This window comes from Dunckerocampus dactyliophorus, chromosome 3, assembly GCF_027744805.1.
Source record: "Dunckerocampus dactyliophorus isolate RoL2022-P2 chromosome 3, RoL_Ddac_1.1, whole genome shotgun sequence".
NCBI lineage: Eukaryota > Metazoa > Chordata > Actinopteri > Syngnathiformes > Syngnathidae > Dunckerocampus > Dunckerocampus dactyliophorus.
Window position 1 is genome coordinate 5,053,927 of NC_072821.1, and position 14,082 is coordinate 5,068,008.

General features: G+C 40.7%; 2 protein-coding genes across 2 annotated transcripts; both read right to left on the reverse strand.

Annotated features, from left to right (window-relative positions):
* Position 1: 1 nt before the first annotated feature.
* LOC129178047 (trans-1,2-dihydrobenzene-1,2-diol dehydrogenase-like) lies at positions 2–6,772 on the reverse strand. Its single transcript, XM_054769744.1, has 8 exons — positions 6,699–6,772; positions 6,377–6,494; positions 4,654–4,765; positions 4,399–4,562; positions 2,775–3,024; positions 2,582–2,706; positions 2,265–2,415; positions 2–182 (listed from the first exon to the last, which is right to left on the reverse strand). Exons 1-8 carry the CDS (start codon positions 6,755–6,757, stop codon positions 85–87), a joined length of 1,077 nt encoding a protein of 358 aa, XP_054625719.1. The 5' UTR covers positions 6,758–6,772; the 3' UTR covers positions 2–84.
* A 133-nt stretch (positions 6,773–6,905) lies between these two features.
* Positions 6,906–13,791, reverse strand: LOC129178048 (trans-1,2-dihydrobenzene-1,2-diol dehydrogenase-like). The gene is made up of 7 exons (XM_054769745.1): positions 13,667–13,791; positions 11,822–11,933; positions 11,550–11,713; positions 10,810–11,062; positions 10,621–10,745; positions 9,497–9,647; positions 6,906–7,643 (listed from the first exon to the last, which is right to left on the reverse strand). The coding sequence occupies exons 1-7, from the start codon at positions 13,754–13,756 to the stop codon at positions 7,534–7,536; spliced, it is 1,005 nt and encodes a 334-aa protein (XP_054625720.1). The 5' UTR covers positions 13,757–13,791; the 3' UTR covers positions 6,906–7,533.
* Positions 13,792–14,082: the final 291 nt, after the last annotated feature.

Sequence of the window (14,082 nt, forward strand, 5' to 3'; positions counted from 1 at the left end):
CTCATTGGGCAAGTGTTTTTATTCCAATCAGTACAACATCCAGAAGTGTTAGACATTGACACCTCCGGAAAGTACAAGTTAGCTCTAGTCGTAAACCACCCCGACTTGTTTGAGGATTTCCTCTTTGAGTTCAGCCAGTAGAAGAGACTCTGCGTGAGACATGTGGGGACTCTCCTTCATACCTGCAGCGGACAAAAGACGCACGCATGCGTAACATGGTTATTTATTTTTTTGTTTCCATTTAAAATGTTCTTCCTCCTGCGCTGTTGGGCAGGGAGAAATCACATGGTTCAACTTCCTTGTAGTGACAGTGGCACATCAAGTTACCAAATAGGGTTTCTCACTCAGTAATGTACTTAAAATAGCAAAATTGTACACATTTGACAACCTTTTACAACATTTGTAGTCATCACCATCGCTAGCAAACGAGCTAAACGTGTGAGCTGCTTGCTTGCACCAATAAACAATAGAAGAAGAACGGCTTTAGGGCACCATTACGGAATTAATGAATCTTCCGTTCAAGGAGGAGGACGAGAGGGAGGAAAATATGACGACGGGAGCAATATGTTTTAACAAGGATACAAAAACGCTACGGTGAAAACAGTTGGCTACTTCGCAGATTTCACTTAATTGCGTGCTATTTGGGGAACCTATCCCCTGCAATAAATGAGGGAACACTACATTTTAAATCCCCATATTGTCTTAAAAGAGTGAAAAAATACTGTACTCACAACATGTGGAGATACATGCTTTTTCATTGCACAGTGGCGATACAGGAAGTAGTTTGCTATGTGAATGGGAAACTTTAAACGTGTGTTGTTGTTGTCGTTGGTTTTGTTTTTCATCTTTTTAGCCAAAAGCTGTTTTTTGGATGAAAAAAATGAACTTAGAGATAATTGTTATTCACTGCATAATGACGCTGTGGTAAGCAGTGTGCCGTGTAAATGCTACATGTTAAATTCCCATAGTCAGTTGTCCCTCGTGGTTTAATTAATAAATGCTCGCTGTTACGTGGGTGACTACGGCCTATTATTAGTAAAAAAAAAAAAAAAAAAAAGCATATTTAAGCAAATGTTATTTATTCTTGGCCTAAAGTAAACATTTTCAAGCATAAAAATGTTCTAAATGAACTAAAATACAAATCCAGTTTAAGGCGAGAGACAATGATGAAGTGTAGGCTACTGGCCACTAGGTGTCACTAGTAACACGCACCATACTTGGTCGCTATAATTATCTCACAACAGGCACAGTAATAACATAAATTGTCATAATAATAATATGGGTTACTGTTGTGACCGTACTCCAGCTCAAACTAAACAATGAACCATCGACGTCACTTCTTGCCCACACGTTGGTAAGATTTGTTGAAACAACCATGAGCACGTACAAGTCTTATTTATGTCTTAAATGGCTATTTTCTCTTCTTATATCTACTATATTGGGTAATATGAGTATACAGGTGACAATGGGGTTGTTATTTTATGTCTAGGGAAATCTAATAATGGTAAAATTGACTTATCACGGTCGTGTCTGGAACCAATTAACCGCGATAAACAAGGTATTACTGTAGTGCCTTTTCTGTTGTTGACCAAAACCCAACGAGATTTATTTAGTTGTTTTTTGGGATTTAAAAAAAAAAAACATTCGGTGATACCTGCTTTTCGTTGTACAGCGCCAGTGTAATAAGATGTGCCGTGTGAATCAAATTAGCTTAATGTAGCAAATCCGCTGTGTGTCACCGGCTGAAGATGTTGTTTTTTTTTCAACCAAAGGATATGATTAAGACGCACTGAAGAAAACAAATCTACATTTTTCACAATTATGAATTAAACGGCATTAAAAAATTTATGAAAATAAATTGTCGGTTGTTCCGAAAAGATGACTGGTTGAAGCAAACAATTTTCAGTCATGCTGTTGTCATGATAGGCTGTACATTTAATGATAGCTAACGTGAGTAGCTAAACTTTGTCAATCGCTATTATTAGCAGACAACAGACATAACTACTGTGCGTGTGTTAGGTGAGGCGGAGTTTCCATACTTATAGGAGGTTATATTGCGTGCAGGACATTTGAAAGTTAGCGCTTTTGAGGCAGATAGCTGCTTTTCATTGGACAGCGATTGTCCCTGTTAATGATACTAAATGTTATTGTTTTTTTTATCATGAATACCTACGTGATGAGTACTCAACGTTTTCAACTGAAAAAAAAAAATCCATTGAATTCCGCAACCCCAGTAGCAAACTTTTTGTTGTCTGCCATGTTACCTTTGAGCAAACACTGTCGGACCTCCTCTGCTTCGTAGCGCAGCCCCGTGCTGTGGACAAAGTTGACGGGCAAGTAGGGTTCCGGTAGAGGGTAATTGCTCTCCTTGCCGTTCACCACTATGGTCTCAGGGCACCACATGTGCGATGGGATCTAGGTGAATGATGGTATGTGGAAACTAAATGAAAAAAAACAATGTACTGCACCACGTCTAACTCCATTCCTGTCTTTCAACAATGATTGCAGCTTTGCTTCACTGGAATTTACATGGAACATACGGATGGCTGCAGGCAAGTTCAAACAAATCATGTCAACTTACCCGGATTAACCCGTTGGTGCCCACTATAATGGCATCATTGGCGAGCTGCAGTCCCGAGGAGCTTGTGAAGACAGCCAACCTGTCGTTGGAGAACTTCATCGTGACCACCAAGGTCTCATCCACTCCTAAAACACATACTTGTGTCAAATAAATGGATCATGATGACTAAAACTAGAAATCCTATTTCCATTACCAGTAGGCAGGCACTTCCCCATGGTCTGGATGCTCTGAGGCCTCTCTCCATATATCATCATGGAGAATTGCAGCGGGTAGATGCCGATGTCTAGCAGGGCTCCTCCTCCCAGCTCCTTCAGCTCCAACCTTGGCAGAGGCAGCACGGACAAGCCGAACTCGGACCTCACCATCCTCACTTCGCCGATCTCGCCCTGGGCCAGCACCCGCCGGATCTCTCTGTAGGCCGGGTAGAATCGGCTCCAGATGGCCTTGAAACACACACAACAGTGTTCTGCATTTAGAAGGTAAAACACAAAAATCCAGAGATGAAACTGTAAGCGTGTGTGACATTACATGAGACCTTGGGAAATCTTGTGAGACTGAAAGATTCACTTTTAATTTGTACTCTAAATTCCGGCATATAAGCCGCAAGTGTCCACGTCATAAAATGACATATTGTGGCGCGTACGAGTCTATGAGGACTACACAGCTCTTTATTTGACAGGAGCCAATTGTGTGCTACGAAAAAACTCACATGACGTTGCCAACCCATTGCACGTTGCAGGACGTCATTTCCCAATATAACAGTCTGACTCACGGTGTCATCTTACAAACAACAGTAAACTCATCACACAGCAACTTAACACTGAAAAGTGCCCCTTTGAAATATCCATTACATGTACCAATATGAGTTTAAAATAACAAACAGCAGCTATTTCGTCATATACCCGTAATGCATTACTGCCAGAAGAGCAGTTCATTGGAGAACAAGCAACATAGCCGGATGGCGCCGCAGTGCTGCTTCTGTCCACTAGAAAAAAACCCAGCAAAAATGAAAAAAATCAGCAGTAATTTTACAAGATTAAAGTCCAAATATTAAGAGAAAAAAGTTGTACTTTAATGAGAAAAAGTTGTAATTTTCTGAGAATAATGTCGTAATATTGTGACAGCATTTTAGTTACATAAAGTTGAAACATTAAAGAGAGACGTTACAGTTTTAAAGTCTTACATTATGAAAAACAAACAAAACAACAAATAAAGCTGTAATTTTTGGAAAATTATGTTACAGAAAAAGTCATGTTACGAGAATAAAGTGAAAATATTATGGGAATAAAGGCATACTTACAAGCAGAAAATGTACAGAAAGAAAGTTGAAATAGTTGGGGGGGAAAAAGCAGCAGAAAAGAAAAAAAAAAGTAATTTTACCAGAATAAAGCCAAAATATTAAGAGAAAAACTGGCATTTTAATGAGGGGGAAAAAATGCGAGAATAAGCTCAAAATATGAGGAAAAATAATCATCATTTTAGTAGCATAGAGTTTAAATATTAAAGAAAAAATATGTTATTTTTAAAAGTTGTGCTATTATGAGAAACAAACAAAACAAAATAAAGTTGTACATTTTGGACAGTTAGGTGGGGGAAATGATGATAATTTTATGGGAATAAAGTCATATTACGAAAACAAAATTTACAAAGATTTTTTTAGAAGAAAGTTCAAATATATTCTGAAAATAAAAACAGCAAAAACGAGTAAAAACAGCAAAGATCGAAGTTCATACTAATAATATGTATTAAACATCTTAGCATATTGCTTTACAAAATATCAAAGTGGCCCTCATAATTATCATGGAACTGATAATTACCTCCATGAGGAAGACGTTGTTCTTCTTGGCACAGGCCAGGATCTCCTTCACCTCCTTGGTGGTCATGGCCAGAGACTTCTCACACAAGACAGGCTTCTTGGCGTTCAAGAAGAGCAAGCAGGAGCTCAGATGGTTGGTCTGGATGGTGCCGATGTATATCACATCTGCACACACACATGAAAAAAAGGAACTGTAAAGAACCTGTTCAAAAAAAGCCACTAAATAGACCCGAGCAGGCCTGACATAAACACTGACCGATGTTTGGATCCCTGGCCAGCTCCTCGTAGGTTCCATACGCTCGAGGGATGCTATGCGTCTTTGCAAACTGCTTCGCATCATCCAGTCGCCGGGCGGCAACAGCCACAGCCTGTGAATCACAAGTTAAAATAGTCTTAAAATCCATGAAAAGGTCAGCCTTCTATACACAGTATTCTATGTAGTAGTGACGTACGGTCAGAGGAGGCAAATAATAATATAAATTTGCCAATTAACTGTATTATGAATATATTTCTTGTACTGTACCAATCGTTTTTACCATTTCCTTAAGAAAAAAAATCACTGAATTTGCATGATTCCAGATCAAATACAAGCCAGAAACCTAAGGCTGCCGTGGGCATCTCTTCTCGGCTTACTCCAGAAGCCCAGCCTACCATCTGAGTGTACTCAGTGAATTAGCATGTCACTAATAATATAATGCTATAGAAACATTTATTATACACCATGACTTTCTACAGTCCGTCTAATGTCTTTAACGTAAGTGTGACATCATTATTATCCTAATCGGGCAATGAAATACAGAGAAATATCATGCACGGATGCAGCTACAGTATTCTCCTCATCCTGAAGGATGCTGCTGTCCTTCCATAGAGAGGAAAAGCCAGTGCTTTTTTGTTTTGACAGACGCAGCATCAGTTGGAGAACAGCAAGTCCAATGCGCATTAAAGATACAGTATTTTTATGCTCTGCTGGCTGAATGAATGAATGGAGGATTAAACATCCAAGCTCACCAGAAGGTGATCAAACTTTTACAACAAAGTATCAGAGCTTTTCCTGGAGAAGGATAGGGTGCATATACAGATCAAAAGTAAGACCACAAATGTTTTTTAGTTAATACACAAATAAAATAAATGGGACTAAGAAATATCGGGAAAAAAACCCTCCAAACTTCATACTGTATCAGGGGTCAGAAAACCAGTCAGTAGCTGGTTTGACCACTATTTGCCTCAAATAGCATATACAACGATCCCAAACATGCTCAACGAGTGAGATGTCGGGTGAGTATGTTGGCCATGCAAGAACTGGGACGTTTTCAGTTTCCAGGAATTGTGTACAGATTCTTGCAACATAGGACCGTGCATCATCATGCGGCAACATGAGGTGATGGTCGTGGATGAATGGCGCAATAATGGTTCTAAGGATTTCGTCAGTCCCTGTGCGTTCAAAACGCCATTAATAAAATGCACTTGTGTTCCTTGTCCATAACATACGCCTGCCCATACCAGAACATCACTGCCACTATGGACCACTTGATCCGCAACACGTGCATTGGAAACATCCCACTTCTTACATGGCCAGCATACTCACCTCACATGTCACCCATTGTGCATGTTTGGGATTCGGCGTGGTGTATACCGTATTTAACACAAATGGTGTTCACAATAAATGCTGACTTGATTTTTTTAATGACCTCTCTGCAGTGAGCATGATTTTTTAAATAACTTAAATAGAATGAAATATATAACCTCGTCCTCCACCTCATTTGAACACTTCTGTGAGACCAGTACAAAGCTGCTTTAAAATGGTAAGTAAATTATGAAGCAACATTATTTTTTGTCCAAATCTTGATTTTTTTTTTTTTTTTTTGCACATTGCAAAAACAAATGACAAATAAAGTAGGTACATATGTACAAAACTAAACACCTTCACTTGGTTGCATTGGCTCCTATGCATGTGTCTGAGCATCTTGCGGTACAGATACCTGGTGGTCTTCAGGTGGAAGAGTTTTCAGGGCCACCATGAAGTCGTGACTGATCTTGCCCGCGCTGCAGATTCCCCACCGGGTTGCCATGTTTGCACAGCGTGTGGATCCAGTGGCACTGAGAGCAGCAGATTAAATGATAGACACACTTGTGCGACTTGTGTTTGCACGCCTACCGGATCGTCATGCAGTCAGGAACAACTGGAAATTCAGGTTACTTTAAAAACGTAATCAGCTTACATTCAATTCAATTGGATCTCTGTGGGACAGTCGGGAAGTGCAGTGTCAAGTTTCAAGCCTCCTATTTCATCATATACTGTACCTGTACCATTTGGGGTTTTTCCACTTGTGCTTTCCAGTGTTGGCCTCGGGACTGTGCATTCATTAGAGCTGCAAACATGAGCATTTTGGCAGTGGAATATTTCAAAATATAACTCCTTTTGCATGCATGTTTAGAATAACCACAAATACAGAAAAGAGTGTGTAAAGAAGCTAAACTGGCATCTAGTGGGTTAAAGAGTATGCCAAAGAGGGAGGCGTTATTGCACGGGCAGATTACACACATGTGTTGCAACATCCAAGAAACCAGAAGCAGTCCAGCAGTTCACTTTCCTCATCAGATACAAGCAAATGAGGTCTGATTAAAAAGAATCCTGCATTTAAAAAAATAATCATGCTTAGTTTTGATTGACACTCTTGTTATTGTGCCCGTCACTGCATGGGTTCATTGGAATACAAATGCAAACCACCATTTCCCAGTTCTTCACTACACATTACATTTCCACGTATTTGCTCCTAATATGTTGTCCCTCTCATGTAGCTAAATGAGCTTAAAAAGAGAATATGAATGTCCTGTTGATGTTGAAGAGGCCGCACGGTGGCTGGGTTTTCTCCGGGTACTCCGGTTCCCTCACACATTCCAAAAACATGCATGTTAGGTTAATTGGCAGCTCTAAATATTCCATAGGTATGAATGTGAGTGTGAATGATTTGTCTATTTGTGCCCTGCGATTGGCTGGCGACCAGTCCAGGATAAGCGGTATAGAAAAAGGATGGATGGATGTAGAAGACATGAGTGGCTAAACCTTTTCGGAAAATGCTTTATTTGATCATTTGATCATTTGATCATCTTTCACTCCTTTGCTCTTGTTGCACAGTTAGCTGTGGTCCTGGCTGTAGACCACGCCCACCTGCCTGCGCACTTCGTCTTCCACCTCAGCCAGTAGAAGAGAGTCAGCATGCGATATCACCGGACTCTCCTTTAAACCTGCAGGGGATAAGTGAATGTGTGTTTTAGAATTTGGGCTAGGTTAGGGTTAGGGCAGTGACAATTGCTCATTGACTACGAGGCAAGCTGAACCTTCCCTTTAAATTCAATGAAATATTTGGTCAAATATGCATTGTTATTATTATGCATATGCATATGCATTGTTAAAATTAGGTGTGTAGACTTAAAATTGCATTCATCCCAAATGTGCTATAATGCACTTAATTTTGTGAGTATGTTGAGAATTAAGCTGCTGTTGAGTCATTTTGCTCTCTGACACAATCACTCGTCCCTCTGCAGCAGCACGAACGCTCCGGTAAATCTCCACTAAACTTGAACTTTATAAAACTACATAATTTCAACGTTCGATGGTTCATTAAATCATATCGCCTCTGTTGGAGGAGGAGCTTGCTATTTAGCCCAGCCATGATGGCAGCAGACAGCGTTGCTAAAATGATATTAAATGCATGTCGGAGACCTCAATGAGCATCCCCTGTTTCAAAGACCAGCAGCCGCCACTGGGGTAGGGCTACTGTTTAGGTTAGGGTGGCAGTCGGGTTACTGTATGGTTTGCTTTAGGGTTTGGGTTAGGGCTGTGGTTTACTGTAGGTTAAGGCTAGGGGTTAGGACAGGGGTCGGCAGCCCACGGCCCTGTAGCTGCATGCGGCTCTTTAGGCTCCTTGTTGTAGCTCCCTTCGCAATGCTTGAATATTTTTATTAACATCGGAGTCAGAAAAATGTGCATTTTTGAAGAGTTACAAACATCGGACTTTCTGTAAGACCGTGAATGCATGGCTGAGTTCTGACTGGCGATTGGATGAGCACCAGGAAGGACGGGGCAGCCGGTGTTTGCCTGGCTGCCTTCTTTGAGACATGACAGACACGTCTTACCCCACCCTGCACGGACAGAATCCTTTGTCTTCTCTGTCAACAATGCTGGCATACTTACTGTATAGGCTTGATATGTGCCGAAAAACAACAAAAAAAGTGGGAAGACAATTTCAAAACAAGCCCCCGTTTTCCTGAAAAGTACTAATTTATTTGTAAGACCTATACGTATAACTGAGGTCATTCCTGTAGTCCAGCAATGTACACACGGACTCGAACAGGCCAAACACATAAGTCCACTGATTGATAGTTAAGTTAAGCGAGCTAAAAGTAAGAGGCTGTCAATTCACTGTGCTGCACATTTTTTTTGAGGCGTCAGGTAGTGAGGTTTAACCAACCTACTATCACAACCCCACTAGTTGGCATCGGTCACACATGCGCACTCTACTTAGGTTTGTTGTATTCTGTTGTAACAGGTGAAATTAAGACAGACTATAACTTTTAAAGGTTTATGTGCCGTTATGTTTTGCGGCTCCAGACAATTTTTCTTTAGTGGCCAAAGGGGCAAAATGGTTCGTTTGATAGTAAAGGTTACCGAACCCTGTATTAGAAATTCCATCCATCCATTTTCTATACCACTTGTCCTCACTAGTGGTTAGGAATTGGGTTAGGGTTTATTAGGTCTTATTTACCGTTTGGTTTGGGTTTGGGTTTGGTTAAAGGCCTGGGTTAGGGCTACGGTTTAGGTTAAGGCAAGAGTTAGGAAATGGGTTAGGGTTTGTTAGGGTTAAGGGTTTGGTAAACGTTTGGTTTAGTGCTTCGCTTTTGGGTTAAAGTTTGGAATTGTGTGGGCTAGGGTTATGTTTGGATACGGGTTTGGGTTAGGGTTAACGTTGGCAAACAAAATCCACTTGAAATGTTTGTTTGTCAGCTTCAAAACACAGTCGGCCAAAAGGACACTGTTTCATCAGCAACACAAAAAACAACAGTTCCCGTGTCAACACCCCCGAATCTTGTCAAGATACCTTTGAGCAAACACTGTCGGACCTCCTCTGCTTCGTAGCGCATTCCTGTGCTGTTAATGAAGTTGAGGGGCAGGCTCGGTTCCGGAAGTGTGTAGTGGCTCTCCTTCCCGTTCACCTCTATGGATGTGGGGCACCACATGTGGGCGGGAATCTACGCAACAACAAATCAAATTGAATTAACAAGTGTGCGAGTTACAGTAACACATTCCAACACAAATAAAATTGGATTTTATTGGACTCAAACCAATCCAACATCAAAATGTTCCGCTCTTTCAGGACACATTGGCTATTTATCAGGAATTCACACGTTTACTGTAATTTCATGCTTATATGTACAGTATACACCTAAATTAAATTTCCCAAACTGGTGTAAAATCATTTTACATTACTGTAACATTCTCTTTTTTCCTACAGGTTGACATTGCTCAGGAGGTCGAGTGATTGTTTCCTGCCCCAATGGTTGCTGGTTCAATTCTTGACCCAGCTGTAATCATCCAACTTACATTTACATTTCAACATTCAGTCTGCATTTTTACTTTCCAACATTTCAAATTCACAAAAAATAAATTGACAAATTAAATGGTGACCCCTACTGGTGAAAAATTATTTTACATTTTCCACGACTGTAACATTCCACTTGGTGACATGGTGGTATATCAGTCGTCTCCCAATCCGATGGTTGCTGGTTTGATTCTCAGTCCTTGATGAACATATCTATACATGCCAACATTTCAAATTCCAACATTTTTTTCTGTCAACCGCTCCCACATTTCTCAACTGCTTCAAACCATTCCATCAACATCATTTTCTAAAAATGTAAAAATATTTTCTGTGACATTTTTCCCACTAAAAATGAATTAACAATTTAATTCTGCTCATTCAGTGCATGGAGGCATGGCTCAGGTTGTAGAGTGGTCGTCTTCCCAACCTGAAGGTGTGTGGTTCAATCCTCAGTTGGCGAATACATTTCGACACTCTTCTAGGGTGTTTCAACATCCTTTCTATATTTCAGTTCAACATTCACACGCAATTTCTACTGAAATTGCTTCATCTAGTGCTATTTCTAGTTTGTAGAGCATGCAGGACGGTGGTGTGTACATGTTTAAACATGCGTGATAACCGACCCTGATGTTGCCCCTGGTGCCCACGATGTTGGCGTCATTGTAGAGCTGCAGTCCCGAGGAGCACGTGAACACGGCCATCCTGTCGTTGGAGAACTTCAGAGTGACCACCACAGTCTCATCCACTCCTAAAACACATACACAGTGAATACACTGGATAATGTTTCATAGCTACATTGAAGTTTTTCGTACCAGTCTCTGCACAGACCCCCGTGGCCTGGATACTTTGGGGTTTCTCTCCACCGTATACCATGATTGAGAACTGCAAGCAGTAAACGCCGAGGTCTAGCATAGCCCCTCCGCCGAGCTCCTTGCTCATGGATCTCGGTACATGCATCACCGGAACGCCAAAGTCGGACCTCACCATCTTAACCTCGCCCAACTCGCCTTCCTCCAGCAGCCGGCGGATCTCCACTGAGGCTGGGAAGAATCTGGTCCACACGGCCTTGAACATGGCATAAGGTGCGTAAACCAAAAAGATGATGTTTGCAATAATGGCAGGAGTGTTCAACATGACGCTCATAGTCCATTTTTAGCTGGTTTTTCAAAGGTTTCCCGCTTAAAAAACATCTACATGAATGTCAGTGTTACTGCTACCGTATTGTTGCCGATATTTCAAATATAGTCGATAAAAAACTTGCAGGCAAATTGGTACTCAGCCAGCCAAAACACACAGATCCTTAGACAGAAGTTAAAGCTCATTCATGCCCGACCTCAAAGTGTGAGGCTCAGCAGCTTGAGAGAAATAAAGAAACAAACATGCTAAGCTAACTTTAGTTATGTTTAAAGGGGAAATGAAGGGGTGCAATGTTTGACAAATTTACACTGTTTTGTGTGCAGCAGTTCAGCATATCATTATTATTATTACTAATATGAGTAATGTAACGCGCTTTTTGGAACCTTTGCGGTGAAGCCACGAGAAGCGTAATCACCTCCATGAGGAAGACGTCGTTCCTCGTGGCACAGGCCAGGATTTCCTTCACCTCCTTGGCGTTCATGGCCAGAGGCTTCTCGCACAGAACGTTTTTCTTGGCGTTCATGAAGAGCAAACATGCCTTCAGATGGCAGGGGTGGATCACGCCAACGTACACCACATCTACAAACAAACACTTCGTCTGTCACTGATTTTTTTTTTAATTTTATTTTTTTACAAGATAAGCCAACTGTCCCGGTTTAACCCAACAGGCCTGACGCAAACACCGACCGATGTTTGGATCTCTGGCCAGCTCCTCATAATTGCCATACGCTTGGGGGATGCTGTGCTTTTTTGCAAACTCCTGCGCATCCTCCAGCTTGCGGGCAGCAACTGCAGCAACCTGTTAAAAGGAACAGTTGGTCAAAAAATGTGTCCTGTATCCTGTTACGGCTCAGCAGCGGCATTTTTGTGGGATTTTTAAAGCCGACATGCTTGGGGAAGTTTAACAAGAAAGTTAGCAAAAGGTCTGAAACATTGACTCAAAAAGGCACAAATCTGAATTAATTAATTTAATGTAATTAATAAAATTACGTTAATTCATTTAATTAAATTAATAAAATGAAAATAATGTTATGTTATGTTATTGCCATGATGTAGGACCATCATTACTGAAAAAATACAATAAAAATCACGAACAACAAAGTATAGTTTTGTTGTTAGTGATTTGGTAGTACGTAGCAGAATATTCCACAGGCTGAGAACCACTGACTGAAACTATGCTCTTCCCTTGTAAAGTTGATGAAAACCTTTTCATAAATATAATTATGAATTAAAACCTTTTAATAACTATAATTATTAAAAGGTTTTCATCAACTTTACAAGGGAAGAGCATAGTTTCAGTCAGTGGAATATATTTTTTCTGCTATGTACTCTCGAACCAGAGAAAAGCATTTTGGGCTGGAAAAAAAAAAACATGTAAGGAACAGCGCTGTAGCATCACCATCTGATTTACTACTTTTCTAAATAGTGCTCATCTGTAGCGGTCTACAGACCCCCCACACCTCCACGGCTCAACAATCAGCCTGTTTTGGTCACATAAGTAAAGGGTTTGAATTCTCAAAACAATATGTGTTCAAAAGAGTATACATTTACGTAGCAAAAATGCCTCTTCGAAAAAAATCAGACCTCACAATTGCTCTGCGTTACTTTCTCTCCCGTTGTATCACTGCGCGCTGTCGCCTGGCCATTGTTGTGTATGTGTTCCACAGTGGATGAAGACGATGTACACTGCGCATGTAAACACTGTAAATATTGTCGTATTTTTCTTGCCCACTCTGTTTGAAACACTTTCTTAACTTCAGAATAAATAAAGTGGAGGCTAACTAGTTAGCTCGGTAGCTTACAATATACAATGAGCAGTGGTCCTCCCTTATGTCCCTGTAGAGATCCCCTAGCCTGCGCATTACAGTTGAGCAATGTGGCGTAAACAAAGAACAATAGGAGTGTAAAGGTGACTATAGGATGTTATTTCATGTCTACAAGGATATCATAATGGTAAAAACTGTGTTTTGAAAGTCATAAACAGGTTTTCTATGCTATAACTACAAAAATAGTTCATTTATTAACTAATTCAATACCAAACACGTATTTATACATTTTTTTTAACCCGAACGCTCGCTCCCATTTTGCGTGGTACCAGTACTCCCATTTGAGAACCAATGGTTTTCATGACTCAATGTTTTTGAGCCATTTTGTGATCAGTAATGCAAAATGGTCAAAACAGCAGCAACCTCTACTTGTTTTCATTGACCTAGAGTTACTTTTGTTGAGTCAATGAGATGTTGGAAGAGCAAGTGCTAAATAAACACACTTTGGACTTCAGTCAGGCAATCGTCCTTGCAGTTTAACATCATTGGTTTATGCAATACTTTAACCTCGTGGTGCTGAAAGAATGTTCTGGGTTGTATCGTGTCTGACTGATTATAGGTGTGCGCGTACACACTCGCTGACTTCGCGTGATGTACGGGCTGACGCTTAGCCTGAGGCTACCGAGTGGGACTTCGAGTCGCTCTGCCTCCTACTTTTTTTCTTACACTTCAGTATTTGTGTGTCAGGATTCTGCGGTACAAATACCTGGTGGTCTTCAGGAGGAAGACTTTTCAAGGCCACGGTAAAGTCGTTACTGATTTTGCCGGCGCTGCAGATTCCCCACCTGGTTGCCATCTTTGTAATCCAGTAGTAGTAGCAGCTTGAAGCCGCTAGATGGCGACAGTGTCATTTCTCCATGTAGTCTAATTTAAGTACTGTACAGTTGCATTAGTTTAACTCGTGTAAAAAAGGCAAGGTAAGTTTATTTTCAGAGCACAAGTCATACGCAAGGTAATTCAAAGTGCTTTACGGAAAAGAAGGGTAAAATCACCCCATAAAATCATTCTAGGTAACACTTTGCAATAAGGTACACAAAATGACAGTAGTTAATGAGGAACGAATCTACCTAACCCTAACCACCACTGATTAGTTACTCATTAGTGCCTCAGTAACTAGTCTAA

Excerpts from the sequence above, each read along its gene's own strand:
- LOC129178047 (XM_054769744.1), bottom strand. The coding sequence starts at position 6,757 with ATGCACAGTCCCGAGGCCAACACTGGAAAGCACAAGTGGAAAAACCCC. Across the intron at positions 3,025-4,398 it reads ACAACGTCTTCCTCATGGAG|GCCATCTGGAGCCGATTCTA; the intron begins GTAATTATCAGT and ends GTGTGTTTCAAG. Across the intron at positions 2,416-2,581 it reads GCACCAACGGGTTAATCCGG|ATCCCATCGCACATGTGGTG; the intron begins GTAAGTTGACAT and ends TCATTCACCTAG.
- LOC129178048 (XM_054769745.1), bottom strand. The coding sequence starts at position 13,756 with ATGGCAACCAGGTGGGGAATCTGCAGCGCCGGCAAAATCAGTAACGAC. Across the intron at positions 11,934-13,666 it reads TTCCTCCTGAAGACCACCAG|GTTGCTGCAGTTGCTGCCCG; the intron begins GTATTTGTACCG and ends TCCTTTTAACAG. Across the intron at positions 7,644-9,496 it reads CCGACAGTGTTTGCTCAAAG|GTTTAAAGGAGAGTCCGGTG; the intron begins GTATCTTGACAA and ends TATCCCCTGCAG.